This window comes from Ursus arctos, unplaced genomic scaffold, assembly GCF_023065955.2.
Source record: "Ursus arctos isolate Adak ecotype North America unplaced genomic scaffold, UrsArc2.0 scaffold_11, whole genome shotgun sequence".
Taxonomy (NCBI): domain Eukaryota; kingdom Metazoa; phylum Chordata; class Mammalia; order Carnivora; family Ursidae; genus Ursus; species Ursus arctos.
In genome coordinates this window covers 46753704-46772535 of record NW_026622775.1, presented here as the reverse complement: position 1 = coordinate 46772535, position 18832 = coordinate 46753704, and the positions used below count along the sequence as shown (strand labels likewise).

The 18832-nt window shown below is 39.1% G+C and overlaps 1 protein-coding gene across 25 annotated transcripts in view; it reads right to left on the bottom strand.

Moving 5' to 3' along the window:
* Window positions 1–348: 348 nt before the first annotated feature.
* RAPGEF2 (Rap guanine nucleotide exchange factor 2) overlaps window positions 349–18832 on the bottom strand; it is a 230572-nt gene continuing 212088 nt past the window's right edge. For 13 of the 25 annotated variants that reach the window (XM_026499568.4, XM_026499573.4, XM_026499569.4 and 10 more), the window contains 13 exons: window positions 18253–18493; window positions 15853–16236; window positions 14774–14985; window positions 14558–14681; window positions 13920–13943; window positions 12655–12878; window positions 11040–11246; window positions 8706–8858; window positions 7833–7955; window positions 6387–6612; window positions 5246–5802; window positions 3225–3530; window positions 349–2410 (listed from right to left, as the gene is read on the bottom strand). In XM_026499568.4, the coding sequence (XP_026355353.2) occupies window positions 2385–2410; window positions 3225–3530; window positions 5246–5802; window positions 6387–6612; window positions 7833–7955; window positions 8706–8858; window positions 11040–11246; window positions 12655–12878; window positions 13920–13943; window positions 14558–14681; window positions 14774–14985; window positions 15853–16236; window positions 18253–18493 (2807 nt within the window). In that variant the 3' untranslated portion in view covers window positions 349–2384. The remainder of the gene's footprint in view (window positions 2411–3224; window positions 3531–5245; window positions 5803–6386; window positions 6613–7832; window positions 7956–8705; window positions 8859–11039; window positions 11247–12654; window positions 12879–13919; window positions 13944–14557; window positions 14682–14773; window positions 14986–15852; window positions 16237–18252; window positions 18494–18832) is intronic. The other 12 variants (XM_026499572.4, XM_026499575.4, XM_048212161.2 and 9 more) reach the window with 5 other exon arrangements.

Below are 18832 nucleotides of genomic sequence, written 5' to 3'. Positions count from 1 at the left end.
AAGGACAGTTGAAGTTCTCTGAGGTCCCTGTTTCTTGGTATGTATACTGGGAATGAAAACATTATGTCCCACGGAGATTTTTATTGGAAAAGGGTTGAGAAGAGACAAATGCTCTGTAAATATATAGTGATCATCGCCATTATTTTTCACGGAATCTCAAGAAACATTGAATTCTGAACATGGTTGGGTTTGTGATATTAATTTCTCTGAATCAACAGAAAGCTACCTAAAAGAATAGGCCAAATCTCCTTGGCCTCCTGAGGACTTGCTCCTGCAGTGAGACCCTAGAGCCTTATTACACTTCAATAATAAAAAGCATGCACGATTCATTAAGGATATAGACAAGACTTTCTGTTATATTTATTTATTTTCCAGCTTGTACAAACTGGATGTAGAAGCATAAACATAGTACATTTCTACCATCTTCAACAAAAATATAACCAATATGTACAATTATTGTATTAAAAATACAAAAGGGATACAGACTCCACCAATGTCTTTCTAAAAGACATACAGGTACAAGTAGTATCAAAAGTATGAGGAGATCACCAGTTAATTGTACATTCTGCACTTGACATCACAGAGCGAACTGAGATTAGCAGTCCTATGTTCTACAATTACTTAATGCTTAGATAACGTTTGTGCAACTTGTGGTAGCGCTAGATTTCTGTCTTTCTATCTGCACATGAGGTCCATAGCCTATATAAGAAAACTGGCAAATAATGCATATTACATGTAAAATTACAAATGCATAATTGACAATGTAATATATAAGCAAGTAGACAAATGCCATGATACAGAAGAGATTTATTAAATAAAGCACTGACATCGTTTGATACAGTGAAAAAACACTGCAATTTGACTTTTAAAATTTGAAGCTATTTACGTTTATCTACTGATCAATATGATCAGCTGAATTTAATGGAAAAAAAATCCAAGACCAGCAGTTCCTCACATTTGAGTACTACTCGGATTGGCAGCCTTCACTTTTCCGGAGTCTGTGCAAAAACAACACAAAAATAGAGTGGAGGGGTCATTTCAGTCATTATAGGGTTAATAGCAGCTGTGAGCAGGTGGATGCTACACACGTGGTCGGCCTTCTCTATCTGCAGCTAGTCCATAAAGCCACTTACAGGTCAGCCTTTGGTGACTGACCCACCTTGCAAAGGCTGGCATATCTCATCAGGTTTTTGATCTTTTGTCTTTTACCATGTTAAAGGCTTGTTTATTCCCTAATGCCAATTCAGTAAAGGGAGGCTGTCTTGAAAGAGCAGTATTAACAGCTGGCATTAGCTCCAATATCCCGAGCTGCGTTCACTGCAATGCTATCCAGTTACGAACGTTTCTCTTTAAAAACGAACAACAAAAATCCCTAAAACTAAACAAAAATCAAAGAAACATAACTTAAAAAAAATGGGGTTTGCCATCCATCTCAATGGAGCAGGACACGCCCTCAAATGACACCATCCTGCACTCCATAAGGCTCAGACACAGGACACAAGAGTCCCATTTCCCTCCCCTGGCCATGTGCAAACAGTTTTACAGAAGCACCCCACCCACTGGGGAAGGAGTGGATGAGGTGTTGGTATTTAAGTAATTGGCTAACATCTTATATTTCCAGGATAGGGCACTTCACGGGTGAGGCCAGAAGGACGCGGGAAGACAGGGTCGCAAGCCAGGTCTTCCCTCTTCTTGCTGTGACCACACCCTGTCCGGCATATTTGGTTTTTTAGAAACCCAGGCTGGCAACCCTACTTAAAGGTTCAAAATAATACTGTAATCATTAAATGGATCTAACATTTTACTCTCTGAACACAATCTTTAAATTCATTTCTTTAAAAAAAAAAAAAAGACATTGTAAACAAGTGGACAAAGCACTGTACTCAAAGGATTTCATTGCTTTTCTTTGTCTTCCTTGATGGGTTAAAGGCCCCAAGTAGTTCAATGGCTAGCTTTTCTCATTATCCCAATGAGACCAAGTGCTAGGGCTGGATTGAAATCTAAAAGGAAGATTTAAAAAAAAAAATCCTTTCAGGCATCGAGAAGTGCAGCCAGAGTGAATCATCTTGTTGTGATGACCTTGGGATTGGGAATGATACTGTGTGATGCGGCAGGCGGCAACAGTGGGAGCTCGAAGAGGGCTGCACTGTGCATTTCAAGCAACAAAGTCTGAAAAGTGCCAGGGCAATTTCTTCACAGTATTTCACATGCAAAGGGGAAAGGAAGAAGGGGAGAAGAAGCCCCATGCTGCTTTTAAGGCAGGGAAGGAGGCAAACTGGTCCACCGGCCTCAGAACGTGGGTTCCAAGGCTCTGCTGCTAGGGACGTCTTCTTGTGCTCTCCTTTTAAAGGTGGCTAACTCTGCATCCAGAAAAAGCCTGTGCCTCAAACAGCAGATACTTGTTCATCTTCTGCAAACATAACCAGAAAGGAGAGAAAGGAAAAACATCAGTGAGCAAGCGAGTCGTTTCTTGTGCTAGAGAGAACACATTACTGATAGGTTAAATAAAAATACCATAGTGGTTTCTTTGTAGTATAACTCACCTAAGTAATGATTAATAATAATGTTTTTAAAAAATACATAGATTCATCTTAAATATATATACATAATATAAAATAGAAACATTGTTTATTGATTGAAAAATTAATAAATTGAAAATTATAAATTATAGCAGCATGTGACTTTAAACAATATACACTCAAAGTCTAGAAGGATATCTAACAAAATGTAAATAATGGTTAGCTGCAAGTGGATTAGAATTCATTTTCCATTTTTGTCTTTTGCTTTTTTCCCGAATGGTTATTTGCATAATGAAATAAGTTAAACTTAAGGGGAGGGGATGATCTCTGTCACCCTCATTTCAGCATGATCAGATAGATTGATAGAAGACAAAAGAGTTATAGAGAACTCTGTTTCTTCACCAGACTTCCATCTGAACTCATTAGAGGTCCAAATATAACATCTCCACAGAAAACTTTGACAATTAGTACAGAAATCTAGCCATATACACGCTTCATGACAAGTGCTCCCCCTCTGCAATCTTCGGTATTTCTTAAGCCACTTAGAAACAAAAACCTCAAACATTTGAAAGCTTTAACCCTAAATTTGGACCTCTGAATATAAACTGTTCTCTGTATATTAAGAAAACCAATGCCCTGGAAAGCTTACAGTAGGCAGCATCAGTGAACACAGCTAACGTTATGGTTTTAAGAGTGCATATGTACCATCCTCCTCGGTGGAAAACCCTGGAGACTGATACGGGGCGAGGCGCGGGTCACACTCGTTGGGTTTATGCCACTGCGGTTTGTTCACGGGCCTGCTGCTCGGCGGATGCCCGTGCGCCTGCTGGACCGGCGAAGGCCCAGCTGTGTCCGTGGGTCGGGCGACCATCCGAGACCTCTGAAGTGCCACGTTGTAGTCTGGAGGTTTCCTGGCTGGATGGGAATGCCCTTCTGGAAAGTCAGTGATGGGGATTCCAATGTAGCCGGGAGGGGTGGGCGGCGGCTCTCGATACCTGCCCTCCTTCCGCACTGTAGTAAAGACAAGGTACCGGCCATTAACCGTTTTGTGGAAGAATATTTCATGTCCCAAATGTTTATCATAAATTGTTCAAGTAATTCTTGAGACAGCAAACACAGTGTCATCACAGAGGTAATTCTGTGTGGTCTGACACAGCGGTAGGGGATATGGTAGGTGAGGGAATGGGGGTTAACTGGACCAAATATTCGCAATGGTTATCTCTATGTGGTGAAAGAATTGGTGAGAGAAGCAGGTAAGCAATCTGCTATCTTTAAGCAGACTCCTTCAAACCTTTTATTTAACTATAAAATAGTCATAAGGTTAACAGCTAACCCTTGGGTTTACTGGAAAGATTAAGAAAAGAAAAACAGAAAAGGTACCCAAGTAGTATGCCTGGAATATGGTGAATGGTTCTTTCCTTCCTTCTTTTCTCCTGGCCCCAAGGTCAAGTTAGGCTAGTCCATCTTTGCTGGGCACTTACCCAGCATTACCCTTGTGAGGCAGAAAATCAGTCTTAGGTTACTTTCAGGTCTTGGACCACACTTTGGAAAATAGAGAATTAAATTTGGAAAAGTAGTACCAAAAAAGATGCAAATTTGGAAACTAAACTATATGGTATATATTTCTCTTAAAATTCTTTAATTAATGTTCATGACCTAGAACATGAGATCTGTAAAGGCAAGTAAAACTAAAGTTTTATTTTCTTGAACCTCACAGACTCAATTATTAGGAATGAAATCATTCTTTTCTTTTCTTGCAATAAAAATTAAGTATTCGTTTGTTTAAAAAAATGCTTTAAATTCACAACCCAAGGAGGGGTATTAACTGTTATCATCAATCCATGACTGTTTATATGGCAAAATAACTATAATTTTTCTACGAATAAAAGTGATGTCTGTAATGATTATACTCTGGAGTTTCTCACTCTGTATCCTGTGATATATTCCTACACTTCAATCACATAGATGTTGAATATGCCATAGGAAATACAACCTGATAGGACTGGGGGAACGTGGGGGACTTCGCAACAGAAACAGCAGCCTCTCCCAAGCACTCACGAGTTCCTAGCTAGGCACTGTTCTAAGTGCCTTCCCTAGATTTCCTTTGATCCCCACATCAACTGTATTAGTAGAAGTTATTCAGCCCGTTTTTACAGAGGAAGAAACAGGCCAAGGTTGGTACCTCGCCCAATGTCACAAAGCGAGTAAAGTGGCAAACAGGGATTCAAGCCCAGTCTGCTACGCTCTTCTGCGTCACGTTATCGCTCAGCACCCTCTCCCTGGTTCTGTAGTGTGCACAGAGGATCTGGTTAGCACCCAATCTGTCTGCATAAAGAAAGTCAGTGGAAGATTTATATATGCAAAGTGTAAAGTTCTAAATACAATTCAAGGGAACAAAATAGAATAAGAAACATTTAAAATAATTTCCATTAAAGAAAATTGTTCCTTTAGAAAGAATGGACAACCTTCCTCGTAATTTTAGCTTAAAAGATAAGAGAACATCCATAATGATAACCTGCTGACCTTGATTGCTAAAATGTACTGAATGTTTAGTATGTTGGAATATATCTGTATGTACCTGACCACAGAACCTGGGCTCTTGACTACTCTTCATTTCAAAATCCTGAACACACCACTAATGCGGAAGCTCTAGGCAACAGTGGGTGGGACAAAATGAGGAAAAGACTCATGAATGCAGATTTGACAAAGCTTTCTAATCAGCTTACCTATGAGTCCCTTTGCGGTACTCGATGTCACAGCTATGTGGGCCGGCATGGGAACAGGTTTGGTCTCTTCTGTGGTCACAGAGGTCATGCTGCTGCTTTCAGCCTCAATGGAAACGTCTTTCCCACCCCTTCGCTTGATTGTGCCCGTGTCACCTTCTGAGTCTTCCCCCCAGTATCCTGTGGAAGACGCCCAGCTTGCCCGGGATTGGGCTTGTTCGAGACTCTCCCTACTTTGATCTTGCCTGTTATACTTTGTGCTGTGATCGGAAAACATAATTTGGTCCATATGGCTGCTTGAGGCCCATAAACCTGGATCCCCTGAATAATCAAAGTGAGTGTGCCCGAATGGAAGTGTCTCCCAGCTTCTCTGGTGCTGGATGGTCTGTATGTTATCATGTGAGCCGCTGGAGCACGACGTCCAGCTCCCACGGCCGCTGTCGGCAGCATCGAGGGAAGCCCGGTCCCCTTGGTCTTGGGAAAGTTCCTCTGTGCTTGGAGAAGAAATTACTGTAGCTGTAGCATATAAGCCTCGGCTCTCGGACATCGGTGCGTAGGACCTAAGTGGTCGAAAGAAATGAAAAGGAAAAAAAAAGGTGCAAGATTGTTAACTAAGAAACCTAGGATATAAAACCAAAACACCTTTTCTTCCCCCTGGAAAGGAGGCTTTTTTCATCCCAGGAAGAGGATGAAAGCCCCACTGAACTGCATTCTCGTAGCCGGTTCTGCTACATCCAGTCTGCTCACCTGATCATTACCAAAAAATAAGTCCAGAGGGAAAAGAACCACCACCTGCTCATGGTAAGGGAACACTTTCCTTATACGGCTAAAGGATGGCTCAACATAATCTGATTTCGGGAAGGCAGCTTCTACAAAGGATCTGGGATACGTCCTAAAGCCACCCTCTGTCTTTAGCACAGAACAATGGTCTTCCAATAAAGAATAAACCTAACTTGAAAAGCAGGATGTACAACAAAAATAGCGTGGCATTTAGTAATCTAGAAATTGTGAAAATCAGGACTGGGGTGGGAGAGCATTTTTTAGGCATTACGTAAAGTAATAGAAATATACATCAGGAGTAAAGGATTCATTTTTAAAGCATAGAAGAAGGAATGTAAAAGAACACGAAAGAAAAGCTGCCTACCCTAAGCTGTACTGATCTGGTTCAATCATAGTCCGCCTTTCCATCCTGCCCACACCGAGGTTTGTTTCCACGATGCTGACAGAATGCCTCTGGCGCCTCTCATCATGCAGCGAGGCTGGCACCGAGTCAAAGGAAGAATTGCTGACAATACTGGATCGGGAAGAAATTTCACTGTGACCAGAATCTGAAAAATTATCCACAGTACCACTGGGAGCCAAAGTGTAGCCTGCATGGGAAATACAACCGTATTAATTAGACACTGTGGGTTTACAAGAGAAAACTGAAGTCTACCAAACAGAAGCAAAACCAAAATGTAGGCCAAAGATAGCACCACTGAAGTGGGGGAGAAACCATCTGACTTGTGGAGACCAGGTGACCGAGATAAGGTAAACTTTCACTCAAATGAAATTTAACATGCTTAATGAAAGATGAAGGAGGAAAAAAAAGAAACAGTGTTATGTGAGCAAGGAATGCTGCAGAAATCAGGGCACTACACGACTATTCTTAGCTTCTTTAAGTATAAATTACACTACTATTGGTCTATATAAAAGAAACTAAAGAATACTATGATCAAGTTTAAAAGCTGCCTTTTTGTTTCAAACTGCCAAGTCAGTTACCTTCAATAAAGTTTTAAATTTTTCAAACTATATGGTATAGAGTAATTCACCCGGAACTATCTGTATTAGAATTTCAAGGGTGACAAGTAAGAGTAGTACCCGAAGAAGACCTCTTTGGTTTTTTGCCATTTGGTTTTTCAATATTAATAATATATTGGATGAATCACATAAAAGCCAATTGTTTTGAAGGATGTAATGTGCAAAATCTCCATTTATCTCCCTAGACTATCACAGTGTCTAAACAGATGTCCTGAAGGACATTTTTTGGCCCGAAGGACCCTTCACTTTCCTTTGTTGCTAAAAATAATTTTGAAAGTCACAATGGAAGAGACACTTGTCTTGATATTTTTTAATGAAAAAAATTCAAATCTTCTTTCTCAGTACTCATTTTTTTAAACATTAATTACTATAGATCTCAAGTTACCTTAAAATACTGGTTTTATATGATTATATGGATACAAGCAAATTTTTCAGTGCCATTTACCTAATAAAAAAATTAAATCTAGAACACCCAAGGGCAGCTAATTTACTCTCTAAATAGTACTTCCCGATCCTTTCAGTAGCTTAATTCCTGATTTATTTTTTAAAGGTTGCACAGGTCTTGATAAGATTTAATGTGTTCATCTATGAGAAGTCTTTTTATAAATCACACTGGAAGTTCTGACAAGATTTAAAGCCTTTGCTACACAGTCTGCTCAAAAAAACATCTCAAGAAAAATCATCACTCAGATGGAGCACTTGACATTTAGAGGATTTCTCCCATTTTCCTTAACTAATAATGAGAAAATTCCTCTCTTTCCCACCCCATTTTTGGTTCTATTAACCCCACCTATCCCATAGGTCCGTGGTGCATTGTTATTCTTGTTACTGTTCTCACTTCCAAGAGAAGAGGAGGAACTGGTTAAGTCCAGCTGCCCGGAGCCAAAAGATCTCAGCTGATTGCCACTGCCACCTAACAACAGGATGAGAAAAGAATTTAGATATATCCATTTAACAAGGACAGTAGAGACTGATACCCACACAAAATGCACAGATGTCTGAAATATCTAAAAAGCAGAGCTGAAAAGGTATTTGTCATGTCAGTGAAATCCAATAATTTGTTAATCTTTTTGGCCTTCCTCCAAAGAAAACCGTCTTGGCCATTTATGGCTGGCATCCCCCCATTCACTTACAGGGGAAGAGGAGAAAGTAACTCGGGGGGTTATGCAGAAGAAAGTGACTATTATTGTAATCTCAGAAAGCATCAACATAAGGGAGAGAATTTGCCTAAAATAAATAGCGACCAAAAAAAGATAATCAAGACCCGTGTTAATACAATGAAAAAATAAATCAGGAAGATATTAGTTCTTCTTATGTGTTTAAAGCCCTCTACTCTGTAATTATTGTTATATAATCATATTAAGTTAGAACAACTTTTGGTATAAAAAGAATTATTTCCATACTTACAATCAATAAAAATCTTAAACGTATGTTTTAAAAGGCCTTATATAGTTAAACAGTATTTACTAGAAGTAGAATATTAAAAAATACCAAAAGTCTTCCAAATTTATAAACTGAGGGGGAAAATAATCCCTTGGGCATTATATAGATCATTTTCAATGACTCTAATATCAAAAATGATGTGATATACAATTGTGGAATTTATTGTAGCTGAAATGTTACAGATCACTATAAAGGAAAACAGTAAGTAACTGAGTTCTACCTTTCCTTGGAGAACTTTGTGGAGAAGTGGGAGGGGAAGAAAGCTGTGAAGACGCATTTGATATAGTATCTTCTGCTTGTTTTTTATGACGCTCCAGACTTCCTTCTTCAGACAAAGAAAGAATTTTCTTTAAAGCTTGTGGAGAGTTTATGCCTATAACAGAAAGAAATATGTATTTTCAAGACGAAAAAGAAATAACATTAATAACTAAAATCTCTTAAGATTTAATATTACATTCCGTTTCAATGTATTTATAATCTCAACAGTCTTTGTTCTCATCATGGTATAAACAGTAAGCTTGCAGAAGGCACACGATACCTGTAATGTGGTTTCTGATTGCTAGCTGCTGGAATGCTGGAAATAGACTGTTTTTGGTATTTTACTGTAGATTCTAAATCTTAGAGTAATCACCATCTTTATTCAACAATACGTTAAACAATGAAGAGAAAAACATACACAATTTGAAAACACTAGAATTTAGATGAAAGTGATACAGCTAAGAATATTTGTTTATTATTAGAATTCAAGTTTGAGTATTTTGGTGAACTCAAACAGGTATTTTGGTACTGTGGGATATGTGAGCTCAGGAGAAGTGGGAATGATGGCAGAAAACTAACGAGCCAAGAGCTAAACAGAAGTCGGAAGAAAAGTGAATAAAAGCATTCTGAGGGATTCCATATAGTTAATATTTGATCAAATAGTAGATGAAAGAGAAGGCAGAAGGAGACCTAGGAAAGTGCCCTGTGCCACAGAAATGAGGGGAGATGATTTTCAGAAGGGAGTGATCCAGTGCCAAGGGTAAGATCAAGTAAGGTGAGTGTAGAAGGAAAAGGATTACATATGCCGATATGAGGTGATTTCCCCCAAAAATTATTTTTAGAAATAAGGGACTCACATTAAAATATTTTACAAAGCCTCTAGTATTCCTATGAAGCACTCTCAATTACCTTATTTTAAACAACAAAGAGATACTTGGGAAGGCATGATAGCCTGACACTACCTTGATCAATGCCAGTTTTAATGTTCTTAGATTTAACAGAATCCATTAAGAAGGAGGCAGTAAAATTTAACAGAGATTTAATCCTTCATTTCACCTCATGTAAGCATTTGATCTTGTTTTAATACAGTTTTTTAAAGACCACTTTCAAAGCAATATTTTATTTACATGCATAGATGCTAATATAACCAAAACGCATGAAAATGTTAGCTACACTAAAACTGAATAAACAGGTTTGGTTTGGGAAAGAATTCCAAGGCCAGCATTATACACGGATTCAAAAAGTGCTTTATACTCGGGCACACCTACACATTTGACTGATAGGCTATCTTTAGCCAAAAGAAAGACTGATAAACTTCCATATAAAAAGTTCAGTGTAAAAGAGGAAATAGCAGTCAGGTTGCAGGGGATTTAGGAATATATAAACATTAATAAGATAGTGGGCAAATAAACATGTAATTCAGTTTGTGATAGGGAAAGCAATACAAATATTTCGAAGGGAAAATGTCAAGGAAAGGTATTCTTTTGTCACTCTTCCCCAAATTCAACAAATGGCCTACTTGCTGATCAGGAAGAAAGGGCCAAAGATAGAGTACGAAGGACCTAAGAAGACTTGCTCACCTCGTAAGGACAGGCTGTAATTGGGCAGGAACTGCATCAGTGACCAAGCACCTATTTTATCTAAGTAAACTCTACTACAAGTTCGTTTTTTTTTTAAATAATTTCTTCCCTTTTAACAGTTTCCTTTCACATATATGTATAAAAAAGAACCCACCCATTTTATGAAATATAATTTTGTTGTACCATTTACATAAAGGGACTAAACTTGTAGCTAGATTTTAATGGGAAAGATGAAGCATGATTTGGCCCCTTAACATTCAGGAATTAACTGTATTTCCCCCTCAAGTTACAAAAATCAGTGATGCAACAAATAAGAATTCACCGCCAGATAAATCATTTCACTTAAAAATATTCTGCCTAAATTCTAGCAATTCATTGACCAGAAGGCCAAACTAGTTTAAATAATGTATATGGACAAAGCAACTTCTGTACTCATTAAAAATTAATCAAAGCAAAATTTTCCCATTTCACAGCCCCCCCCCCCCGATGCCATGACAAATGAGTATGATTAAATGAGAAACTCTATAACATAAACAGTCCCTTCCACCAGCAAAAGTAAAGTTTCACTTAGTCAACATTAATGTTTTATTAAGAAGTAACAATCTGAGAGAGACCCAAGTATATTAGATAGTAGTTATTCAAGATCAGGATGTTTTCTAATCTGAAAAATATGACACCAAATAGCCTCAAAAGAGGATATGGTTTTAATCACCTACCAAAAGGTGGGAGATCCTTTACTGGCACTTTCTTTCGTGAAGGATAAAGGGACACAGCAGGAACCTGCAGTCCTTGGTTGATTTTATGTTGGGGCTGTGGCTGCTGGGGCTGGGGCTGGGCTTGTGCTTTCTGTTGCGACCCTGCCCTTGGAGCCACTGGGGAGGTCTCAGATTTGACGGGCTTTTTGTCACCAGGATTCTTGGGCACTGTATTGTTTGGTTTGAAAACAAAACAAGAAATTTCAGAGGTTAGTAACTATATACAACAAGATAAATTTAGAACCACATGAGTATTTTCTACACTTTAGAACACTAAAATGTATCTTTTTATTTTTTTTACGGCCTATATAAAAGACAGAAATGGGGGTGGGAGAGAACTCAGCTATAGAAAATCATAACGGCATGACAGGACAGAGCTATTTACTTTATGACACTGGCTCTCGAATGATGGTTATACTATTAAATACTACCACATTAAAATAAAAATAGAAAAATATGGGGAGTCCAGTATCTTATGTGTATATATATATAAAAAGCACAAATAAATGATAAAAGCTACAACAGGAAAATTGCTAGGAATTACTTTTCAAAATGGAGTCCAAAATTCCTTGACATACATGAGCTTAGTTTTTATTTAATAAGTGGTATTAACTGTAATCTTGTTACTATCAAATTCTCTCTCCTATGGGTAGAATGATCTATGTTAGCTAATAGCAACCAATACTGCTTGAATATTATACTGAGTATATATAAGTCCATGGCATATAGAAGGCGAACCAATTTAGTAGGGCAATGAAATTCTGTATGTATAATATACTAATATTTGAAACACTCAGTATATCTATGATATACTTCCTCCATTTCACATTAGGCAGCTCAAGTAAGTTGCCTCAGGTGACATTGCTATTTTGAGGAACAAACAAATTTGAACTCAAACCAATCTGACTCCAGAGAACAAACTCTTCATGTTTTCACAGCGTCCTGGGAAAATCTCATAACTTGAATCTTCTCAAATCATCTAACATTTAAAGTCTTTCTAAAAGGTGTCTTCAGACCTGCCCATGAAAGACCCAAAAGTGTCCTAAGTGGAAAATGCCTCTATCTCGCAAAAATGCAGATGCAAATAAACAAAACTGCCCCCACTTCGAGCCTGGCCAGGTCCGGAAAGGCCGGGAAGCTCCGGCTCAGGCGGCGTTGTGGCTCACCGCGCAGCAGAATTACTGCTCTGCGTGGCAGGGGAGTTACTGCTCGGCGCTGTCCAGGCTGGGGTCTGACAGGCAGCCAGCTCGCCTAGGGCCAGGCCCCTCCGACAAGGTAGGCCCTCACCCCTCTCAGGCTGCCCATCAATCTGGAAATATCCTTGTGAGAAAAAGGGATGCAACTAAAATGGCAGGCACCGTCAGTCAGTCTCTGGTGTCGTCCTCCCGACACTAACCCGGTCGGACGCAAGGTCCAAGCCTGGGAGAGCGGAGCATTCAAGGGAAAGGCGGGTACGTCCCCGGGATGCTCGCGGCCCCTCCGCACTGCAGCCCCGTGTGTCCCGGCCCAGACCGCGGCACCGGAGACCCGTCTGCGCTGCAGGCAGATTCTGCAGCCACTTCAGGGAAAAACTCACATGTGTTGGTTGCTGGCTCGCACTGCAGTGATAATGTCTGAAGACTCTCCTCGTCCATTTCTAGCTCCAAATTGGACAGGTACTGCTTCACTTTTCGAGCCATTTGGGCATCTTCATAAAGCTTTTTGGCATTGAGAAAGGAACTACGCCGTACCCGCTTTTTATGGCCACCTGTCTGAGCAACGTCTAGCACCGCTGCGTTTGCACTACCCTGGCTGAGGGACCTGGAAGACGGAAGGCACATATGCAGCTCGCTCTAGCACGCGATCGCGGCGGCTTTCTGGAACATGCCAGGACTGCCGTAAGTACTTTAGGTTCTAAAGATCACATGCCTCATTCTGGTAAGTAAACTGTTACAGAGAAATAGAGACTAACATAGATTAAAATGTTTTTTTAAGTTAAAAAATCATACACACACACATACAAACATATATACGTTTGGCACCTGGTTCCAGCCCAACTAGGCGATTCTGCTTTTCTCATCTATAGAGCATTCAAGGCAGTTCTTTCATAGAAGCCGGCAAATAGGAATGATTATATATAAAAGCTCATGCAATACACAGTTAAAAATCATTGAGATTTACATTAAATTTACTTCTCTTAAAGAGGATGTCTTACATAAATTTAAAGTTAGCTACACTGTTCACAATCGTTCCCTTATTTCTTGAGTTAAAGGTATTGAGTTTTTAAAGTTATATGGGTCAATTTGTTAATAAAATGATCATGCAAATATAAACATATATATATATATATATAGAAACTAGTACATGAATTGTTAAGAATTATGTTTAAAAAGTATTGGTTTATAGAATGAAAATAGTAGTTAGTTGAGCTATAAAAAATTTAGTTTTAACACGTAGGGGCACTTTTTATAGTATGCGTATTTACTTCAATATCTGTGCAGTGGTATTTAAATTGCACAGTTTTTCCTTTTAATGTTCTTCCTCCCCCAACCCTGCATTAGGCTTTCTCCATTTCAAAGCACACAAATTATATTAAAATAAAATCTTTTTGAAACTTCCAAAGTATGCCTGGTCTACACTTCCCCAGAACAATCATCAATCATTTCACAGCTGTCATGGATCATGACCTCAAAAGCAAAAGCCCCAACAGATTAAACTTGAAGTCAGTTTGCCAACTGAAATTCTGCTACAGCAAGAGGGTTAAGAAAAAATGCAAAGCATCAGAAAACACAGCAGGTAAGAAAACAATGCAATGAGCAGAATAAGAATCGTGTGTGGGTTTGCAAGGTCTCCACCACTTACCCCAGACTCCTCCACTTCTTCTTCCTGTAAGTGAGAGCCATGGAGATTGAAGCATGGGTGTAGAAAGAGAGACAGAAAGATCACAAGCTCAGAAAGAAAGGACTAGACTTCTGGGTAAGCAGTACTAAAGCTCACAAACATTGAACTGCATAATCACCTCACACACACAGCTTTACTGGGAATATTCTTCAGGCTCAAAAGACCGATATATTTAAAATTCTTGCTCTAAAAACTCCTCTCCTTCACTGGATTAATCACTGTTGACTCTACTGACAACTAAATCCATTGTATAGATACTAAGACAATACTGTTGGGTTCTTTACATATTTTGGGTCATAATATCAGTTATTGAGTTTTAGCTCCACAAATCGGTGTTCTGACAAACAAGGCATAGTTCTGCCTCGTGTCAAGTGGAAAATTTCTGCAGGACGAGCTGTTTTTACTGACAGTCAAAAATGTACCTGATGCAGAATAAGACATTTATTTCAAATTGGAGCCCAAGGGGGATTCTCAGCACGACCTAATACAATTTCTACCATGCTATAAACATAAATATTCGAAAACTTCTCCTTTATTAAGGAAGCTCTAAACCCAAACTTCTCTAATCCCACATGTGCTACTAAAGTTGACACACTCACCGAGTCCTGAACATGAGGGCAGGGTCCATGTTAACTGAAGCCATGCGGCCAACGTGACGAATTTCTTTTGCGATCATCCTCAGCTTCTCAAAATTGACTAGCCCGTCGACTTTTGAGTCATTTCCTGTAATTGTCAAAGAAGAAAGAGAGGATCACATCGCATTCATTTATTCTGTGCTTCCACAAGTGAAGACAGAAAATCTACTTTATATTTACCTTCATGAAGGAATGTGAGGTCCTTCTTGATAACTGGGAATAGGGGGATTATGGGAGGCTGGAGGTTTTGACTATTGAGGACATTGCGATATTTTGCCATGTTTCTGGAGGGATCAAACAGGTCTTGGAGATCTTGAAACAGCTTTTCATATTTATTGGGAAGTTTTTCCCAGGTGGTTCGTAGTCTTGCCACTGGTGCCAAGTTTAGGCCACTGAAAGGAAAACAAGTGACATAAGATCAAATTACTCATTAATGAAGGAAGTAAAATAGCATATTGTTTATTAATATATAACACCTCTGTGTTTATGCTATATATACACAGCAATTTACAGGATTCATAAGAAACTATTAATAACTCTGGGTAATGAGAATTGAAGATAGAAGCAGGGTTAGGGCCAAGGGCTATTACTCTTCTTCCCTTTATACCTTTCTAGTCTGTTTTTTATGAACAAACAACTAGAATGTGAAGTGTCATGAGGGTAGCATTTTATTTTGCAGCTTTGTCTCCATACACAGAGAAGCACTTGGCACATAGAGGGCATTTGATAAAACAGACTAGCCGACTATCCTGTAGTAATCAAATAAAAGTCCTAACAGTAGTGCGAGTATGATCAAACCCCTAGTGAGAGAAAATGACTAATCATCACCATGAATATCAATATTGCTAATTGTTTCAGTTTATATTTTCTTCCAGCCTCAATCTAAGCACTTAAAAGGGAAGAAAATGAACATTTACTGGGCATCTCCTTTGTTCATACCATTTAATCTACTCGATCACTCTTTGGGGCATAGTTATTTTATGGAGAAATAAACTGATGTTCAGAGAAATTCAAATAATTTGCCCATTTTTTTAGTTCACAGAACTAAAAAAAAAGTAGTGAATATAGCTTCTCTGGGCTCTACATGTAGCTTACAGGGGATTTTAAATTAAGAATGACTGGATTCAGAGAAAAAGAATCATTCAATACGATTCAATTAAAAACCACTGCACTTACACAAATTATATGGTGCTCCTGGATTGATACATATTTTTAATCTACAAACTGAACTGAATCTTAGGACCAGTCTGCTCTCTTACCTGATGATTGCAAACATGGAGTTAAAATTCTTGCATTCCCTGCAGTGTAGTGCTATCTTGATGAAATGCTTAATGATCTTCATCCTCTTCAGCTGGTTGGTCTCTCTCAGAATTTCGGATGCTACCCAAAATGTTTCTTGGTTAATTACTTCTTCAAATTTCTTCAGGTTGGCACAGCTGGTTTTGGATTTGAGTTTAAATAAGTCATCTATATATTCGGTCGGTTCAATGTTACGGAAAAGTTCAAAATTTCGCATGGAGAGCTGTGTGGCAACTTCAACGGTGCTGAGCTGCAGGAGGGAGATCTGACTCTCCCTCAACAGCTCCTGAGCATCTTCATCTGAACAAAGAGTTTCTGTCTCCATGTTGTTTTTCAAGTAATACCTACGAAAAACACAGAATTCAAAGCCTAAGCAGTAGTCTCATGACATTACTTGAAAGAATAATGCTGCTTTGTAGACAACATTTACAAGAACGCTCAGTTGAACGACGGAAGGATTCTTCTCTATAAGGACAGAGAACGCAGCTGCCGCCTCAGTCACCAGTTCATAGAGCACCTATCCAGAAGCCGCTGATGGAAGCTAAGGAATCACAAGTCCTTTCATTTGTACCAGTTGTGATGCACTTTTCTTCTGCCCTTTCCTGCTTTCTAGATTATTTTATCTGTTTTTGCTGAAAGTGACAAAAAAGAGCTAAATTTGAAATTTCAGCTTAAATAGGAAAATAGGCTCTAAGGAAGGCCGTGGGAGAGGCCAGACACAGGTCATATACATATATTGTCCCAGAGAGAATCTGTGACTATCGATGTGGTTCAAACTGGATTAATCCAAGTTTACCTATTAATTCAAATACCAAAGAAACCTATAAGCAATTCCTCCCTGTTTGATATTATGAGTACAACAATCCCAAAACAGATTGTTAACTTTTAAGTATCTGATTTTCACAAAAACCCTACAAGTAAGTGAGGCAGGTATTATTCTTATCAGATGAGGAAACACAGGCTCCCAAATATTAATGAGTAGTTAATATCAGTGAAACTCATTCATACTCCTTTCTCTTTGTAAACAACTTGTTGAAAACAGAATCCAGATGTTTGCCCTGTGGCTTTCTTTTTTGGGGGGGAGGAGGGGTGGTGTGTAGACAGACGCTTTTCCTAGGCCAAATTCCATAAAGACAGAAACTGAATGAGCACAGCGGGAGTCCTGCCAAACTGGCCTTTTGCACATTTCACCAAAGCAGCCAGGACAGGAAACACATAACTTGAGGCCTTCACATTCACAGATCTAACGTTCCCAGTTTTCATTACTCACGAAGCCCATGACATGTATTCATCTATAATTTTCTTGAATGTGAACCATGAATCTGCAACTCAGTGGAGATTTGTAGAACTCCATTATGGTTACAGATCTATCAATGTACATTCAAATGATCATGAGAAAAACTGATCTCCTAAAACAACACTAACTACTCGTGTCAGGGTTGGAAATAAAGGAGGAGTGAAGGAGAATATGAAAGTTATAGTTGATAGCAAGAAAAATGAAGTTTTGAATGAATTAAATCAGGTTTAGATATAGACTATGGAAAAGTCAAGTAAAATAAAACACTCCATTTGGCAAGAAAGAAAGAAAAAAAATGTGATGTATGGAACTAGTTAATATTCCCATCAGTGCAGAATCTGGTCATTAAATGACAGCCAAAACTTAACCACTTTTTCAACTTTCACTAATTTGTGGTTTGAGGATACAAATTATATATATCGAGGGAAGCAACATTCAGGAGACTCACAACATCAGGTACAACGTTTTCTTGCCAGTAATATGAGATGAGCAGTTAGGCAGCAGGAGAGCAAGCTCTGAAGCAACTTAAGTTTAGTTCTAGAGCGAGGTACTCTTCCTAGTTTAGCGCACAGTCACAGGCAGCACTAGCCAAACACATAGTCATAGGTATCTTCACCTAACTGAAGCTTCAGAAGGTTGGGCAGGCAGGAGCAACCGACACTAGAATATTCTTTAAAACTGTGTTTGTGAATGTATGTATCCAAGAAGAGAGCCTCAGGGTTAACCCTGTGACTCTATGTTAGGCACACTCCACGTTCTGCCGGCCCAGTGTCCTCAAGGGCGAGTCTAAGAAGTGACGGCCTGTGCCCGGACAGGCCATAACAACATTCAGGTCACACCGCCCTGCTTTGGAAAAGGTTCTTAAGAGATCCTCGTGAGGGTCAACAATCTATGGGGTACATTTACTTTGAGACAGCAATTCTTGGAGAATGGGAAAATCCTTCTTTCTAATTTGTAGGGGTACTTACTTCATTTTAAAACCCTCTGAAAGTGTTCATCTCTTAGACTTTGGTGTGGGTTTGAAGAGGGGTTAAAGAAATCCAACAGAATAGATACTGTATACCTTCCACTCAGCTGTATTCTATCAGCAAGTTTGGAAAGCTGATCTGGAAGTCGTCTTTGTTTGATGACACCCTCAGGTGTGACAGAGACCTCACACAGCGAATACTGATCCGGGGTGGCAGTCACAGCAAACTCTCTGATGGCCTGGATGACGACTTCCTTCGCCGTGGTGTCCTTACTGATCATGATGTATCGGCTTTGCTGATCAGCCTTAAAAACCCGTAACACTTGATCTGGCAAGTCTGGGGGAAAGAAAGGCCATACGTGAGTAGAGAGGATTTCAGTACATGATAACACAATTAAGTGAAGTCATCTGAAAAACCTCCTGAGAAAAGATAGCGTTGAATTTTTATCTCTCCCTTATTATAATCCTTCTTCAAAGATTCAAGAAGTCAGCATACTGACTTGCTGCATGAACACATCTTCCCCTGTAGATAACTGAAACCTGATCCACAGACAAACGCAAACATATCAGTACACAACCAGAGCACATAAGATTGTTAGGTTGTTAGCATAGCCAGAAAAAAAAAAAAAAAAGATTGTCAGGTTGGTAGCAAAAAATATAAAATTTAAATCTAAAG